Source organism: Carcharodon carcharias, chromosome 17, assembly GCF_017639515.1.
Source record: "Carcharodon carcharias isolate sCarCar2 chromosome 17, sCarCar2.pri, whole genome shotgun sequence".
In the NCBI taxonomy this organism is placed as follows: Eukaryota; Metazoa; Chordata; class Chondrichthyes; order Lamniformes; family Lamnidae; genus Carcharodon; species Carcharodon carcharias.
Window position 1 is genome coordinate 65,362,591 of NC_054483.1, and position 19,311 is coordinate 65,381,901.

The following is a 19,311-nucleotide window of genomic DNA, read 5'->3' on the forward strand; positions in this document are numbered from 1 at the left end:
TGCCTGCATAGGTAGACATTACTATATAATCTTCTATATGTTTCACCTATTCTGAGAAACATGGCTAAGTATTATAGTCATAAAGATCTAAATCCTGGACAAACTAGGAAAGATTGTTTCAATATTAATTTGGGTTTTAAATTCAGAGCACCACTATTTTGATTCCAAATCCAATCTGATGTCTACAATTATCTGAATATAAGTGCCTAATTAGTAGAAAGCCAGTTGGATGAATACATCATTAACATATTTCAGGTAAATTAAATCAGCATTAAAAGTTGTATTTAATTCAAAAAACACATGATTTTTTTGATATATTGACATCTCATTTTTATAATTATTTTTCACCCAAGTTAGCCTCTTCTGTGCACTATTGTTTTAAGTGATGTGAGAAGTTCCAAGCTGTATATGGTAATCGGTGCTTTTCCAATGGGACAGCACTTGAATAGTGCAGAAAGATTCCCAAAGCCAGTTATCCATGACTTCCCTGGATAAGTTGGCCTAGACTAGGACAGAGCTACAAGTCTAGCCCAGGAATTAAACTCAAAGCTCTTAATTGAGTCCACTGAGCTAATATAGCTGTTGGGTTGCCTTGGGCATATTATCTCTTTATTATGCCTGACTTATTTCTGTATCTCATAGCTGTTTACTCCAAAGGAACAATATGCTTTCACCCCTCTTGAGTCAAGGTCTTAGAGGCTCTGTTCTGCTAAAGAACAGATACCAGGATCTTTTCAAAGAACAAAAGGATATCATTGAGAAGGAAGACAGATGGGGCTTACGCTTTTCATGGCTGACATGAACCAATTAGGATAACCACAGATTCTTGCCACTGAGAAGCATGGGTCAGTGAAAACAAATTACACGCGATTCGATGGTAGGGGTCTAAGGACTCAGGTGACATCAGGCAATGAGCCCCCTCCGAGCTTTCAATACATCAGAAAGCATCCTGAGCTCATAATGACTGACATGAAGTGGCAGCTAAGCACCAAATTTTGAAAAGGAAAATCTAATTTGTAAACAAATTGACATCATAACAAGCTATAAACAGCTGTCCTGGTTCTGGCAGATTTACTGATGCTTCAGTGACTAAAAATCACAATGTTTTTCCAAAGCAACTTCATTAATTTGTGGTCTGGCATTCATTAGGACAACAAGCCCCAGGGGACTACTTACAGCTTAGCCTCCATGGTAATGATGTGAGCTTTGGGTCTGCTGATTTTAATGTGGGTGCAATTCTTGGGCAGTGCAATCACACAGTTGTTACCAATTTTATGTGGACAGATCAGTGTCTATAAAAAAATAAAGCATATTAAAGAATGAATGGCAAAACACATATTAGTGGTATTTAAAAGGCAATATAACATAGAAAATATGCCCTTTATCAACAATTTAGTCTATGATATGATTTTACTAAACACGATTGAATGCACAAATAGGAGTCCCCAGTGAAATGGAGAAACAAGCAAGTACTTGTTCTGGCCTGCAGAGATTTCCCAGAATGGTTAAAATCATCACAGTAAGCACTGGTAATGGAACTTTACGCTATTCAGTATAAGCAAGCTGGTCTGTAGAGTGAGGGAAGTAATGAAGTAATTAGCTGGACTATTATGAGCACCTGTGACACTGATTAATACATGTCCGCTTTGGCAAAGTTTCTTCTCCAATTTGACTAAACCTTGTGTTTTCTGTTAAGCACTTCCTCCGCAAGGTAAAGTGATAACACAATGTACGCAAGGCAAAGTTTGTGACAATGTTGCATAAAATCAATCGTAATTTGCTGAAGCAAGGCTACATTATAATTGTTCCATGTCAAATCTAACAAACATTAATGTACCATCTGACCCACAAGCACAAACAATGATGTTCCTGATATTATTATGATAATGGAAAATATTAGGTTATGACATGTTTAAACATTCATCATTATGTTCTAAATAACGTAAGATTTATTTAGATTGAAAATCTTTTTTTCCAAGTCATTAGGAGTAATATAGTAAACTATCTTTAATTAGTGCCTGCATTTCAGTCTATTAGAAATAGTCTAATGAACCTTTTATAAAAACCACAACACAGCATAAAATAATAACCCTCCATTGCACCATGTTAAATGAGGCACAAGCCAGTATCAAACTACACACTAGATAACATGTCCATTTTCCCCAAAAAAAGCCAGAGGCCGCATAAATTTGATTTAGTCCTCTTTTAAAGCATCATCATTTTCTCTTCTTCGTCTGGATTAGCTTTCCCTGCACCCCTCTATACAGGACAGCTTATTTCCAGTTCTCTGATCATGATTCTCTCTTCATCCTCACCTCTTTCTCCTGCCCAGTGGAGAACCACTCAGCCTCCATTGATTAAGGGCAGCTCTGCAACACTGAAGATGTCCAAATTCAACAATGCTTTACAAAATGGCAAACCCGTAACTCCCAAAATGAAATGGAATTGAGTCTCACCTTTGGCTTCTGCGAACTAAAAACCTCTGAGAGTTACTAAAAAAGGTATTTTTCCCTCTATGTTACCTCCAATGTGGATTGACCCTGGCCATGAGGGTGGTCAGGAGATCTGCCTCAAATCTCAAAGTACATGAGAATACCCGGAGAGGTCTCTGTCTCTGTTTTTCCCTCCATTCCTGTGGCACAACCCAGTATTAACATTGACTCCCCACCCGCACCTCCGCTACAGCAGCAAGGCCAAGATTGTGAATTCAGTGTGTTGAGAATCAAGAGCACAAGGCCACATCCTACCACTGGGTGCCAGGATTCTTTAGCCTTTAATGTAGATGCACCATTGTGCCACCCTATCCTATTCTGCCACTGGGTGGCATAGGTCTTTGGGGCTTTAATGTAGGCTGTACCATTTATCATCCTGTGACTTTTATTCAAATTTATTGACAGCTTCATTATAATATTGCAGCGTGGAAAAATTCACTTCTTATTGCCACGTAAACAACATCATGCTTCCATACAGAGCAAATGATGCCTAAAAACAGCCCACACAAGCATTTGTCAACAAAAACAACACTAGTAGAGACCAGTCAGCAAAGAAAAATCCCTCAGGGAGAAACAGGTATGTTTGAACAGGAATAGCGATTTTGCGCATATTATTCAGATAATCAAGGATGGCAGGCAATTTCAGGACTGACCTTGAATCTTCCTCCAGACTGGCCTATCACATATCCTCAGTATTCTTAAAGTTTACAGATGTCTTTTTGGTCATTCTTTTTCCAGTATTAAGTTGAAGTCAGTGGTAGTGCCATTCGTGGTAGAAATAAGCTCTTCTGTGGTACTTTTAAAAATATAATTCTCAAAGTTCATAATTTTCAGGTAATTTTTCTAAGGTTGGAAGACTTTGTTTTGTGTCGTTTCTTATATTTTTGGCCACCCTGTCTTGCTGTATTGTATTTTGTGCTTGTTACTTATTCAGTAAAGTAGATTCATCATCAATCTTGCTGGATTGTGTCAGGGCCATTACTTTTTCAGCAAAATGAATGGATGGGATATTATTTTGCATTATGGGGTCCATGTCAAATTCTTTAACCTCTACTTCTATAATAATAAGGGCTTCTTTTGGCTGGTATTAATTTGAGATTGACACATTTATTTCTGAACAATTGTCCACTCACCTGAACAGGTTTCACCTAATGATTGAGAATCAGTATTCAATAGGTTTTTGTTGGGGTTATTTTAATTTTTCTCCTGCTCCTCAGATGAACTGCAAGTGATCTGACAGATTACTATCAAAAATATTTTTATTCACCTGCAATTTTCTACCTTTATCCTTCCTTTTCCAAAAAGGCACCGACCAATGTTTCGAGTGTAGTTTGATTTACATCAGCAGCTCTCTGGTATTGTAACCAAGCAGCAATTCTTCATGTGTGAGTTGTGACAATGAATCTTGAATGGGCAATTTGACTATGGAATCTGAGACAAAGTGGATTTTCACAATTATATCGCTTGTGCCCCTATGAGTTGCCTACATAGGTCCAGTTACCAACAGGGTTCACTTGATAAAGCTAAAGAGCATCAGCCCAGCCCAATTTTTCCCTGTCCTATTCTAGAGACAGCTGACTGGCTAAGATTGGCTAACTCAGCACATACTTCAAATCAAATCTTGGAACTTCCTGGTCTGTATAGCTCAGTACTACACCCTGCAGAGCCTTCAGAGGCCCTATTAGTGCTGGTTATGTGCCAACCACAAGAAGAGGAAGAGATTATCTCAAAATGAACTGATCTGCAATTTCTTCCTTCCTCCTATGACGCAGGTAAGATTGCCAATTCATCACATGGGGAGCGTTGGGGTTGCCAATTCTTTGTGTCATGTGAGGTTAGAGTGCCAGCAAACAATGTCATTATACTGCCTTGGAAGCTGGGTCTTAAAAGAATGCCAGAGATCCTCTCCCCTCATCCATGCTTTTAACCTTTTGATAGACTCAGTCTCCAATCATATGTTCCTCATTTCAGACCTAACATCATTTCCCTGATGTACATAATGTGCATTCTGACTTTAAACCATTTTCTTATGATTGACTTCATGCTTGCCTTCTCTGCACAGCTCAAACACATCGTGGCCTCCTTCACTTCTACATACGAATTCCCACCATTGCAAGAGGTAGAAATCATGGCTGAATACTTGTTCGGTACAATTTCATTTGCAGAAAAGGCATCTGAGAAAAGTTCCTGTAGGGATTCATCCATGTGGTTCTCCAACCCACTTAGTACTGAAGGGCTTGAGCCTGAAAATATTTGAAACACAATGCATTCTGAAAATTATATAAAGACTGTTGTTCATTGCGCGATCCAATTCACTACTGCAAATATCCCTCCCACTTTCTTTGCTGCTTTAAGTGCCAGCTGCAAGTGAATAATATTCCTAAGTGTCCACTAGGTGGTATCTGCTAGCCATTTGCCCACTGTCATTCCCTGCAATCCCCTAACATTTGTTATAAGAAACTGAACAGAAACAAAGTGTTATTTTTAAAATTATATTCCATCAGTTCAGCATAATTTCAGCCAAAGAGAACCCTTAATTTATAGCAACATTTCTAAACAATGAATTATTACAGACAAACAAGTAAAAAATAATGCATAGCGGTTACTCTTTTACCATCCCCACTCCTTGAAGACATTTACCTGGATTTCCTATTTGCACCTAGATGATTTTTTGACAGTTCCATTACATCCTTCTGTTCCATTTTGCTTCCTGTTGTCCTTCCCCATCTCATTTTATGCCAGTGTCATTCAGTATGCCCAATATGGGCGGGTACATTGAAATAATTGAAAGCGAAGAAAATATGTTGTCTGACATACTTCCTTCCACTTGTGTTGTTTGATTGCTGGATGCAAGGGACGTGTTTATCCCAGACTTATAGCATTTCAAAGTCACTGGGGCAAGGAATTGGTGGGTTTCCAAAGATTTAAATTGAGTAAGGGTGTGTGCCAGCAGTAACAGAGCGTTCTCTCACACAGGGTAAAGAGCAGGCCATATAACTTTTAAGAAAAATGTTTCCACTTTTGTAGGTAGCAAGGAAGCAGCATGCTTCCCCACAGTGTACAACTCCCCTGCAGTGACTGGGGAGATAATCTTCAAAAGGCTATAAGTCCTACCTCTTTTCCCAGAGATATATCTCTATCACAGAAGGTTCCACCCACTGATTCTTGATGGGTTGGGTTCCAGAGTAGCAGACAGACCTCAGGTATCTTTCTAAGCTGTGGCCATGAGTGTTAGCAGAATATTTGATCTGGAAGGGGATGTGGGGGTGGAAATGTAAGGGAGGCATCACAGCGAAGTCTGAACTAAACCAACACACTTACACTTTGCAGCAGAGATCACTGGATAGCAATCAGGTATAGGAACGCTGACAGATTCTTCCCTCTTTAGGCCAGAGGCACCCAGGCCAACTGTTGTTCTGTTGCCAAATATTAATAGATAAATATCCTTTTATAGTTAAATTACAAGCACAGTTACCATTACAATGAAATGCCTTGGTTGGATCACTATTAAAAATATCATCTGGGGCAGACTATCATGGTGCCAAATACTCATTGTGAGTATATATTTGGAATTTTAATAGTTTCTTTCTTGTGTTTTTTTTTCCCACTGTTGCTATGACTGTCATTTACAGTTTGAACTCTGATTCATTTGCTCCATGAAAACTAACTGTTTCTTCACGTGATGAAGAAACCTAGCGATCAAATGACAATAATAAACAACTAAGGGTACGTGTATCTGGGCTTCTGCCACGTCAGCGATTGTTTTAGCTCTCAGCTGCACCTCATGCCAAAACAATCCCTGGGGTGGTAAAACCCCAATCTGTGTACCGTTTGTCGTTCCATTATTATTGCCTAATTAAATGATGATTTAAAGCATATGGTACATCTGTTAGTGTCTATTTTTATTATCCCCTCGGACTAAGATGGAAATTGCGATTGGCTGAAGAAGTGTGGTGTGTGAGAAACTGCTTGTTACTATTTCCTGCTAATTCAAGTCAGCAAGCAACTAAGCTGAGGCCATTACCTGGCCTTGTCACAAGGCACAGGCTGGAAGCATGGAAAATGCCACAGAGAAGCTTTTCGTTAAGCATTCTATAAGCCAGAAAGACTGCAAAATTTATATTGATGCAAAGCAGCTTTTGGCTTCATATAGATCCAAGCTGCCCAGGGCAATTTGGGTGTGAAATTGCTCAAATTGAATTTAGGCAAGTGGTATGAAAGTACCTTGATGAGCTGGTCATAGACTGTTCTGGCTTCTCACAAGTTTCAGGTGATGCAAAGCAAAGTTTAAAACAATCCCATGCAGTCCAGCAGCTAATTTTTTAACCTTAAGATGTAACTGTTATTTGGGTGGTTTCCCATTTTCCTCAACCACAGATGCAGGTCTGTTAGCATGGCTTAACTCTGGCAAGTCTGAATCACTTTAAACAGATACCAGTCTGACACTGATCCCTGTGGGTATCATATAATGATGTTTTAGAGTTTAGGGTAACACAAAGCATGCACTGATTGGTCCATGTACCACATAGTTAACATGAAGCAATCAGCAATGCCAGAGTGCTCTACCATTTTATAATATTACACACTGCTCTCTACAATATTACATAAGCACAGATGGATTTTTTAGGACATGTATTTAAATCCAAGGGTAAAACAAAACAAAAGTTAACTACTACGCAATCCATAGTGAACAGGAGTTCCTCAGATTACGGAGGTGATGAAGAATGCGTAAAAACAAAGCCTTTTGCTTTAGGCCTTCTAACCCCCATTCAGTCATCCCAGCAATGCTTGGCTCATTAGATATACTCAACTTTTGGCTTTTGTTTGTAGTTATTTGATGTAAAAAAATGGGAAAATTTACTGGCACCACCCATTTTCAACATAAGACATATACCCTTGTTACTGTGATTGCAAGAAAGGCAAGTAAAAATCATATGGTTCTTCTGTACTTGACTCATATCCAAATAACACTGAAAGATATTTGGACAACGCCTGAAACTTAGGTGTCATGTTGTTTATGCTCTAATCTTTGAACAAGTGGAGTCTACCTCAAGACATTAAGTGCTATGTGGCTGCCTGTTGAGTGAACAATGACCTGTAATCTATTACAGGTGTCTGTGTCACTGCAGCCCCTATTGTTGGTTTAGAAGAACAAAAATTGATACTTTTTAAAATCATGTTTCATTGTGCCAATTCACAGTTAATTTTTCAATGCACTGTAGGTTAATAGTGCAAGGCCATTGCTCCAGAGCCACTGGCTATCCCGGTGTCCAAATCAGCTGACCTTAACAAGTATTAGAATTTGATGGTATTCTGGTGATGCTCTAGGAGGTCATGATGTTGAGCACTAACGGCAAGAAATGGCTACTGGTCATCGGTTTACTGCTGCTATTGTCGCCAAATTCCAGCTAATGAGATTATAAATTCCCTTGTGAGCTTTGGCTGGTGATGAACAAAAAATACCAAACAGTGGCAAAGAATAATGGTGGCCTATGTTAAGCAGAAAGACACCTTGGATCAAAAATTTTTATGTTGCCTCCCCTGAATATTTTAATTGAAAATCATCCCTGGGGTCTGAATGAGCCTTGAGCACATTTTGTGCACAGAATCCCAGCAAGTTATGTGCTATACTGGAGTAAGATAGCACTCCATTACATAGAGAGAACACCCAATACTTCTGCGCAATGGGCACTGGCCATTGTATTATGAGTCCGTATCTTAGCCTTTTAGCAATGACATTTAAGAGATTTTAATACAATGTTTAATAATGGATACTAATATTATTCTCACTAGGTTTTATAAAATTCTTAGCTAAGAAGTTGCTTCAGAAATAAAAATCAATTATGAAAACAAAATATAATGAAACGGTCTTGTTAAAAGGAACAGGGATTCTATTAATAAAATGTCGTGTACATATTGGAAATGGGGATTTAAAACCATTGTATAGTTGAGTGGCTTAAAGGGGAATATTTCAATATAAAATTCTTGCTATTGTTGCTTATTATTGATTTTCACAGCTCATATTTCTGGCATAAAGTCGAGCTCTGAAATAGCCCTCCACAAATTGTGCTGCATCGATAAGGTACTCAGTGGAGGCTATTTAGAAAAAGTCCTCTTTAGCAAAGCACGACAGTCCCTAATCAATATGAACTTGTAATCATTGCAACGTGTTTGCGTGGATTTTAAATCTACATATTCTTTACATTCTCATTCTTAAGAATCTCTTTATTGTGTTCACGTGAATGAGGGATCATAACACTGGAGAATAGAATATGTTCCCCATTATTCTGCACCCAGTGGCAGCGCTCCCAGGTTAGATATGACACTGTCTGGCTATTGCCCTGCTCTGTGCAGCAAAGAGAAATTGTTTCACCTCCCATAACTCAAAGAAAGACTGCTAATTTAGTACCAAATTATACGATTTTGTGCTTTAGATTCAAATGCATCATCAACTGTGTTTATGCCCCTCAAAAATCACTTGATTTTGGACATTTGCAACCAGCAGAGATTTTCATCCTATTCTTCTGTGTTTAATTTGGATCTAAGTCCAGAGCTAAAAGGGCAGTATCCTAAAGAACTCAGTCAAACATTCCTTCATTCCTTGCATTATAACTTTTCTTCATCAGGATTCTTACTCTGCACTTGGGTTATAGCACTGATACCGCAGGAAGCCTGACTGTAGTTTCAAGGGGGTGATGTTGGTCATCAAGATTGTACAGTGTAACTTCAAGAGGTGAAATCTATCTGCACTGTAAATATAAACAATTACCACTGGCACATTAGATGCCCACATTCTGCCACTGTATTCTGGGATTGGGTAGGCTGAAGTTTCAACCTGTGCATCCAGCATGTCAGCATTACAACATCAACGCTGCAGCCAGAAATTTAAAGTTGCAATTGTAGCTGTGCACAATTATGTCTGTGCATTCTTCCATGTGTGCAATTCTTTCAGTATTGCTGACAATGCTTTGAATTCCATGCCACAAGGTGAACAAAACACATTTCAGAACACCAGCAGCCTTGAACATTGCAGACAAATTTCTTTTTGACACAGTGGCAATATTTCAACTGAAAATCCTTTGAACATATTTTCAGTATCATATTCCATCATCGTCAATCTGGACAGATTTCACTCTACCATAGGTGTGCTGACAAAATGCAGTTAGTGAGCAACTTATTTCTATTATTTAATTTCACAGCAATTGAACAGGATATGCTAACTAACACTTGCTTATGCCATGTTCCTGGTTCCACATTGTGAGTGGGACGTGAATGAGGTAATACTGCTAACTGGCATCACTTTCACCACAAAAACAGAATCTAAAAGCACAAGGTTAAATTAGCAGGTTCCACATTATAATACTTAATCCCACTCCTCCTCAAGTGACATGGGTTCCAGTTTGAGCTACACCTGCTCTGTGCCTCAGAAGACTCCCCCACAATAATACCCACAAGTATATCAATGGCTTATCCAAATGCAAGTCAAAAACAGATGACTGAAAAATGCAGTCCCAGCTCAGGAAAGAATTATATTTAACCTTCTTTTCCACTCACTTCAACCACGGGTGTGTTCTGCAATATATGCCATTGCCTTTTACTCAATTTTCTCAATTAAAAGTAAATATGAAGAGAAATTCATTCATAGAAGTCAACACCATGTTGAACAAATCTAGCATTTCCAGCAATGATCCCAGACAATACAGCATATCACACTGCAGTCATTCTCTGTCTATGAAAATAACTATTTCAAATATTCACTGCATTCAGTTTTTTTTAAAGACACAATATACAATAAATATGAATAGCACAAACAGAATGCCAATTGTTTCAGAGTGGGATATGGAAAAGATTAATGGCGTTATAACCTGCAGAACTCGTAACCTGAGCTATGAGGTCATTTAGCAACAGACATTTTTCCACCCCCATTCTAAAACATATGGGATTGTCTATTTACTGAGCAGTAATAGTGCCTCCACTGTGACAACAGCTTCCTTGTAATGTCAAAAAATGAATAGCCTTCAATACATTTTTGAATGATTTGAAGCAGGTTTGCAGTAAATTTAGCAGAAGTTGTGATGAATGCATTTCCTCTGTTTCATATATATACATTGTACACAGTGTCTCACTACTCATTTACGTAGTCTTCCCTCTTTAAGCAAGACATCGCAAATTTCATGGCCTGACACTGTATATCTCCACAGATGAGTGCACAAAGTCCCTATAGTTGGCATTGCTCAATGTGTTATATATGTGTAAATAATCTAACATAAAATGATTTGCATTTGAATCTTATGGTGTGGTTTAGGTAGTTCTTTAATACAGGCCAGAGATGTATCAGGATTGTGTTATACACACCCCTGTACAGAGAAACAGGTTTTGTACCAAGACCCTAAACCTGAGCAATACATCTTTTTCAGAAAAGCTTAAAAGTCTTTTGTGCTTGTGTTCTGACCACGTTGAACTCACTGTGCTAAAAAAAAATTCATGAACAGCATTGCTTTAGGATCTATTACCAATGCTTTTGTATGAAGCAGAAGTCACAAATGAAATATAAGGCCTGAAGGCTTTTCACCAGGATCTTACACTATATCTAATAACTTCATTCATTGGCAATGCCATTGTCCCAATATTTTCAGTTTATTCATATTGTTATGCAAAGGTGTAATCATTAAACCATCGCATTCTTCTGGGAAATTCTGAGACTTGGGGGAATTAAAGTGATTCTAAGTTGCACTGGTGTCACTATTTCATTATTTTCTGGGATGAAGAAAAGCTTCTTTACCATTCTGGGCATCCACTCATTTCTGAAACATGATTTTTTTTCTTTATTTCTCATGTGAATAAAATACAAATGACTTTGTAACCTGTTGTGCCTAAGCTTTTGAGAGTGAGTGCTCTCTACAACCCTTCCCCCGCTCAGTTTTTTAACCACATCAGCTATGACACAAATGCTTTCGTGCATCTTCTATAAAGGCTCTGGTAAAGAAGAACAGATGAAAAAGCACCAATCAGACATTTAAGTTGAAATGTAAACAGAAGGGGATAGTGTCAGACTAGCTGAAGCATTGAATGTTAACCTTATGTCAAAGTAATAGACTGGCTTAAGATCTGTAAATAATGAGGCAGTTAATGCCATGGTACTCTGTTTTTGCTAGCTTATTGGTGTTCTTCACATCTTCACCCTGCTTAAGAGCTATCCTTCACAGACAAAACCACTGTGCTAATCCCGCCAATGGAATCAGGTGAGAAGGTTGGAAGTGAACTATTATATAGGGCTCTGCAGATCTGGGTTTTGAAATTTTTTTTTCATTGTATCATACATCATGTTTCATAGAAATCAGCTTTAGTGTGTGCACTTAACCCAATGTGCAGCTGTTAATTTCCTTGACAGGATTAAAAAAAATGAAATATTATCATCTACACATTGTTTGTGATCCTTTTCCCCTCTCTGGTTTCAAAAATAAATTAGACAGAGCAGATGTGACAAGTGAGATGAAGGTTGGTTTGTATTACATCTGATTTTTTTTGATGCACTCTCAATTTCTGCTTTGTATTGCAAATTTCTGACACAGTCCCTCCCACCTGACTCTGAATTGGAATCTGATACAGAAAGCTTCTTTTCAAAAAAAAAGTCAAGGGTTGTTGATAAGTTTACATTTTGACAGTTTAAAATGTTCCTTTGATTTCTGACATGGATTTCAAGTTCTCATGTCATCTGGCCTTGGAAAAAAAACTTCAAGAGTTGTCTCCCCAACCAATTTGTATGTGTTCAAGGCTACAATGAATTATATCGCCCTCAAGTTGTGTATAGACTGGCTGCCCTGGAGACCATGCTTGAGGGCTAACACCTGTTAGCGGCACAGACCCAATGAAAAAAAAAATCTTCATTAACTTGAGAAATCAAAGCTTAAGGATAAAAATATAATTTTACCTCTTCCTAATCCTGAGCTTCCAGAAGTGACCTTTGACACAGGAGCTTGTGTGGTATGTGGTGCAGATTTCACAAATTTTTCTTCATCTTGTCTTTCCTTTCAGAACAAAGAAATCAGAGAAATGGTGGTGAAAATAGTTAACAGTCTTGCCCAACAAAGAACAGAGCATCCATGACAAGCATGTGAAAAAATATATAAAGTAATTCTACTTACTTGAGGCTTTATTGAGTTAAACTGACAAGTAATAATTAAGAGGCTAAACGCCAGCATCGAAATTAAGCAGTAAACGCGGCCACACAGAAAGCTGGAACAGCCTTCCAAAACCCTAGGGTGGGTTGGGAGAGGTCACTGGTCAGGGTAATTTCAGGAAAAGCTAATTTCTCAACTACCTTTAGCAGGTGGCATGGCACTCAATGACTATTTACTGAAACTAGACCAAGGAAGTTAAAAAAAAAACAAAGGTCATGACAGACAGGAAGAAATGGAGAAACAAAATCCTCTCATCTAATTCTTTAAATGACTGCATGAAAAAGTCAATGAAATGAAGGAAAATGGATGGAGGGGAGAGGGTACTGAATCAAGCAACCAGCAGAACTTAAGACGCCAAACTGAGTGAGTCAAATTGCTTAAGAAGCTAAATAAACAAACAGTACAAGGCACACAAACAAGGACTGCTACACCTGCGGGAAATGCAAGTTTATATGAAATGTGTTTCATCCCCTGTCAAACCATTTTTTTTAAAGAAAACCCAAAGGTGACCATGTTAACCAGTGCAGCTGGTGACACTGCTGCCTGCAGCAAGGTCAGAAAGGAGTAAAGTGAACAGAGTAAGTATTGTTTTTCCAGCACACAGCAAAACATAGCAGGGAGCACTTTTAAAGCACAGCTGTGGTCACGTTTCCTTGCCAGTGACATTGATCAGATTCACACAACACCATAGACAACTCTTTAATTATTCAGGTACCATCACAATTTCTGCTTTAATGTGTGAAAACATAGAGCATGGTTGTTATTAAAACAAAGGGAATGGGAGGCCATGAGTAATCTAAATTTCCGCCAGCATGGTGATCAGTGTTGACTTATCATGCGTCTGGGTAATTTGATTAGAATAAAGTTCCAAACACGTGGACTGACACTGGGATCTTCACATCTGTTATCGAAGTCTTGATTAGCTTTGCACAAACTGCAAGATTAAACTCTCTGGTTAGTGAAATTCAAACCACTTGCATTATAGATCGACATCAATAGGGATAATTCTACTTTTCCAAATGAGTAAATCCAACCTATATTAAAAAAGAATTAATTAATAATGAGTTTCAGGTAGGCAAAATTTAGCATCTGTGCCTGGGATTACAATATCATAGCACGCTGCTGAAGCTCTTGTAGTCTTTATTAGGATTTAACTCAATTTAAACATCACTTTTAGACCAATTTCCTTTCATGAATTAATAAAAGTCCTAAGATTTTACAAATTATTGTTTCATAATTCATTACCAGCCACCATTTAAAGAATAACTGGTAGCTAATAAGATATTGGGCTACCCATTGTCTGTAATTTTAAATACATAAAAAGTCAATATATGTTTCTAATAAATTACTAATATGATCCAAATGACAATACTTTTAAAGTAATTTTTATTTCCTTTCAATTTTCTATTGCCACGTTTATGTGTACCGGCACCATGCAGACACAGAGACTTGCATTAATGTGGCATTTTCACGAGCACAGGATGTCCCAATTGCTTCTCAGCCAATGAAGTACTTTTGAAATGTAATTACTCTTGAGATGCTAGATCTGTTCAAAATCTATCCTACTTAGCATGGTAGTAGTGTCACACAATACGATGGACTGTACAGTGGTCACTCCTACCGAAACTGTCATGGATAGATGCATCTGCAGCAGGCGGGTTGGTGAGGACAAGGTCAAGCGTGATTTTCCCTCTCATTGGTTCCCTCAACAGCTGCTGCAGACCCACGTCCTTTAGCACTCAGCCAGCTCGGTCAGTAGTGATGCTACCGAGCCACTCTTGGTGAAGAAAATTGAAGCCCCCACCCAGAGTACATTCTGTGCACTTGCCACCCTCAATTCTTCCTCCCAGTGGTGTGCAACATTGGGGAATACTGACTCATCAGCTGAGGGCAGGGTAGGGGAGAGCGGGGAGCATACACAGTAATCAGTAGGAGGTTTCCTTGCCCATGTTTGACCTGATGCCATGAAACTTCATGGGGTCCAGAGTCAATGTCCAGGATTCCCAGGGCCAACTCCCTCCTGACTGTAAACCACTATGCCACTACCTCTGCTGGGTCTGTCCTGTCGGTGGGACAGGACATACCCAGTGATGATGATGGTGGTGTCTGAGACATTATCCGTAAGGTATGATTCCATGAGGATGACTATGTCAGGCTGCTGCTTGACCAGTCTATGAGACAGTTCTCCAAATTTTGGCACTAGCCCCTAGATGTTAGTAAGGAGGATTTTGCAGGGTCGACGGGGCTGAGTTTGCAGTTGTTGTTTCTGGTGCCTAAGTCGATGCTGAGTAGTCTGGCCGGTTTCATTCTTTATAGACTTTGTAGTGGTTTGATACAACTGAGTGGCTTGCCAGATCACTTCAGTGGGCATTTGAGAGTCAACCACATTCCCGTGAGTCTGGAGTCACATGTAGGGACAGGTGAGGACAGCAGATTTCCTTCCCTAAAGGGCACTAGAGGGGATTTTACAACAATCGGCAATGGTTTCATGGTCATCATTAGATTTTTAATTCTAGATTATTGGATTCAAATTCCACCATCTGCTGTGGTGGGATTCGAACTTGGGTCCTGTTCCAAAATGAGAGTCCACTGTCTTCAGAATGCGCTTATTATTTTCCAAAAATGTTGCAGCTCTTTTTATGTACAAAGTTCCTGTGATTTCCTGAACAACGATGTATATCCCCTGTTTTGCATCATTAATCCACTCCTCCAAGGTGGTATTTAATGCAAGCCATGGGGGTCTTGCCTGCCGGTTGGAGCTGGTGAAAGCCCTGCATCGCCTCCTTTGGGTAAGGCCTGCCTAATTAAGTGCCGAATGGCCAGCGGCAGCCTTCCCAGTATTAAGGATCCTTGTGGCAGAAATCCCGTCTGAGAGATGCCTGCTCATTGCTGGCAATGCCACTGGAGGAGTGGTGGTACTTGCTGTCAATGCACTCAGGGACAGGCCTAGGATCAATGAGGGGCCTAGGACACAAGTGAGGGCAGGATGGAGGTCACGTGAGAGAGGGTAGGTGCCAGTAACGGGGCAGGTTTGGCTCTCATCAAAGCCCCCTCTTTTCGATGCCAGGTCCCTCAATCAGGCATTGAATATTGTTGTAGGATGTTGATAACGGGGTAGGTCTGAAGAAGTCTTCATAGTCATACGTATGTTAACTGTGAGTCTTTGTTGCCTCTTAGAACTATTTACAAATATACAGTAAAGGGTACAAGATAGGAACTGTCTCCATGCTGCTGGTGCACACAGTTCTATCCAACACCCAGCTAACCCTTGGTGTGGCTCATGTGCTCTCTTACATCACTGTGTCAGCAGTAACGTATTCAATCCCACATTAACTTCATATGCGCCAGACCCTTATACTACAACTACCTCTAAACAGGGGACCCTCCCTGGGAACCTGCAAGCAACCCTAACAGGCTTTGCTTTTCAGGCTTCTCAGGTGGTAACTACCCTATACGTCGCTGGTTGAATACCTGCAGTGGCAGAATGAGGCCCGTAAGTGGGCATTAATTGCTCACTGAACAGCCTCAATTGGTAGTGGGGCAGGAAGACCATCTGTGAGCCTTCCGCCCCAGACTTGATTGGAGCTGAGGCAGAAAACCGGTGGGGTCCCCACCCACCACCCACCCGATTAAGTGCTTGCCTTCAAACTCACTTTTGGGGAGGGCATTAAATTCCATCTCTGGTTTGCTGTGAGTTTTATTAAACACAAAATCCTCAGTGCTGAGTGTGGAGAAAAAATGTGGTGAAATGGTCAGCAGTAACCACAAATCCCATGTAATCTCTCTCAAACTTGGATGGTGTAGTTTAGTATAGACTTACAAACAGTGTCAATGTTATATAATGCACCCAATGATATTACTTTGAACCCTGTTAATGGCAATCATTTTTCTTTTTGCGCACACTATATGCAAAAAAAAAGTCTGGGTGAAAACACAAGAAATGATATGGGGGAAATCTTTCCAATACTTTAGAGCATTGGAACCTTCTCTGCTTATGCACATCTCTCTCTTCAGGTACCATGCCCTTAAAGGGTGTTGGCAATCACAGAGCTTTGTGATTGGTCCATGGTTATGCTTGGCGAGGTACTGCAGTAGTTTGCTATTGCCTTCTGTTAATGGCTGACAGGAAACTCTCCCACTCAGAAAGATTTACAGATTGACAAACAACTTGTTTAGACACATCATGGCACATCTTCCATGGCCATCAAGTCCTGAAGTGGGGCTTGAAACTGGAGCTTCTGGCTTAGAGGTAAGGATTCTACCCCTGTGCCACAAGACCTCCACTTATGCACATAGTTTCTAAAATAATATATCAGCACAAGTGCACTGCTGTTCTATACAGTATATTTTATATATATATTTTACAGGAATCACCCAGGGAAGAGCATCAAACCTGCTGCCAATCACATGGCACTGTAATCCTCCAGCCCTTGCATAAGAAAGGCTTTCCATATTAAATTGCTCCATTTACATGGCTTCACATAATGTTCAGCAGCCTCCCACTGACAGAAATACATCTTACAATCCTGGTTGAAATAAAAATAAATAAGTCTAAAGCACAAAAATTCCTACTCCAGTAAAATCTAAGTTCAACAGAAATCCACAATAGAAACCAATTCACTGCCTCTTGCTTCATGTTCTTGCTCCAAAAACATAGACTATTACAAAATCACACTGAAGGGAGCAAATAGCAGATAACTGTGCACTACACCAGCACCATGTATAAAGCAACAGCAAGTCAACATATTTATAACTGATATATTGTACATGCACAGTGTTATAAAAGAATAAGCTAACCCTGTAAAGCACAGAGTTGATCCATGGCTAGCGCTGACAAAGTTTAAACTCTGGACTTCATTTGATGTTTGTATGATGTGATTATTTATGTTGGACTGGAACTTTAATGGCTAGTAACTGTTTCTATGTAATGTAACTTAAGAACATTCAAGGCAATGTGTAACAAAATATTTGATCAATATCGTACCTGTGAGACAATCCTGCAAAACAAAACAACTCATTCATGATGAAGGCCCATATTAACATGCAAATCAGGCAGCACATTTGAGTGAACAAAAATGACACCATGAGTTGAGAATCTCAAGAACTTGCTCTACCATTAGCCTCACAAAAATGGCATTTTGCCATTAGATTCACCGGTATTTTTAAGAACGTACTGGGTTTTCCCATTAAACTTGTGCAGAAAGTTGGGCCTCACATTTAACATCATATGTATTCTTGTAACAATGTGATAATTACCTTTGCCACTGACATGGGCAGAGGTAATGTTTATGCCCTCGTTTGTTAGTCTGTTTGTCTGCAAACAATATATTTCAAAAACTAATGGACTGATTTCAATGAAACTTGCTACACAGATAGGTTATGACCCAAGGAAGAACTGATTAGTTTTTTGGCGAAGGAGTGTATCCGTATCCAGATCCTGGAAATTTTAAAAAGATCTGTTAACACTGGGGGATTGACTTTTTTTAGAACGTTGTAAGTTGTTTTATTTAGAATGTTGTTGATTGTTTTAGAACATTGTCGATTGCCTTAGCTGCTGTGGTGGAGTTTGTCACAGCTGTCAAAATGTGGACAGAGTTTTCAGAGCAGGTTGCTGGGTGTGAGTAGGCCTGAAGCCTCCTCAGTGGAAACTCATAATAAAAATATTTCTTTTTTTCAGCTTTAGTTACAGAGCATCAGTAAAGAAAACCCTCAAGGAAGAGCTGCGTAATTGTAATAATGTTAACACATCATGGCAGAGGTATGGGCTCTACTGAGTGCCCTCTTTACTTATTGTTAACGCGATGCCAAGCAACCTTCTACTTTTCCTTCTGTCTCTCTCTCTCACTCTTAATTCATTTTTCTGTCCATTTCTTTATTTCTCTCTCTGTACCTTATTTGACTATAATTCACCCTCTTTCTCTGTTTCTTTCTCAGTCATTAAATCTCTTTGGTTAATGAGGTATGTTATTGGTACCATTGTTCACTAAGGTTCCAGAGGCCCCATTGCCCTGACCTTGCCATCATCAGCTCACGCTTCCAGCAAGTTACATTGCAAATTACATTTGAGCCAAAGGGTGCAGGAAAGTCTAACTAAAAGTGCACACTGTGAGACACAAAGCTTCATTAATATTTGGCCCATTTTCTTTGGTTACATGCATTTCGAAACTAGATGACCTTAGTAAACTATGGCAGTGAAATTGGAATCTTCAAGCTGTTTTCATGTATGGCACCTTAGTCATCTTCAATAATCTTCAGTAGAGCTGCAATTTAGCAAATCTTTGGTATGAAAATCAAAGTCACCTACCAAATTTTAAATGTATTCAGTAATGATCTCAAAGCCTTTTATATATTTGGGTTGAGCTATTGAAGTCCTATAAACATAATATTTAAGTACCCACACACCAAATACTTCCCATTGAAATCATATAAACATATGCACAACAAAATATTAATAATTAATATTAATAATATTTTGTATCATGTTTATGAATGTGGAATGCAGCCATCAAAATAAGAGACAGTGAACACCTCACCTGTGATGAAGTGCTTGTGTTATTAATCCTCTCCCCCCATCATCACCAGCTTTGCAGTATAAATTTTATACTCTAAACCCAAAGAGAAAGAGGCTCCATGTATTA

At 39.2% G+C, this 19,311-nt stretch overlaps 1 protein-coding gene across 1 annotated transcript in view; it reads right to left on the bottom strand.

Moving 5' to 3' along the window:
* LOC121289648 overlaps positions 1 to 19,311 on the bottom strand; it is a 498,843-nt gene that overhangs the window by 111,666 nt on the left and 367,866 nt on the right. The window contains exons 13-15 of the mRNA XM_041209274.1: positions 12,424 to 12,520; positions 4,506 to 4,735; positions 1,177 to 1,292 (exon numbers count right to left, since the gene is read on the bottom strand). Coding sequence (XP_041065208.1) covers positions 1,177 to 1,292; positions 4,506 to 4,735; positions 12,424 to 12,520 — 443 coding nt within the window. The remainder of the gene's footprint in view (positions 1 to 1,176; positions 1,293 to 4,505; positions 4,736 to 12,423; positions 12,521 to 19,311) is intronic.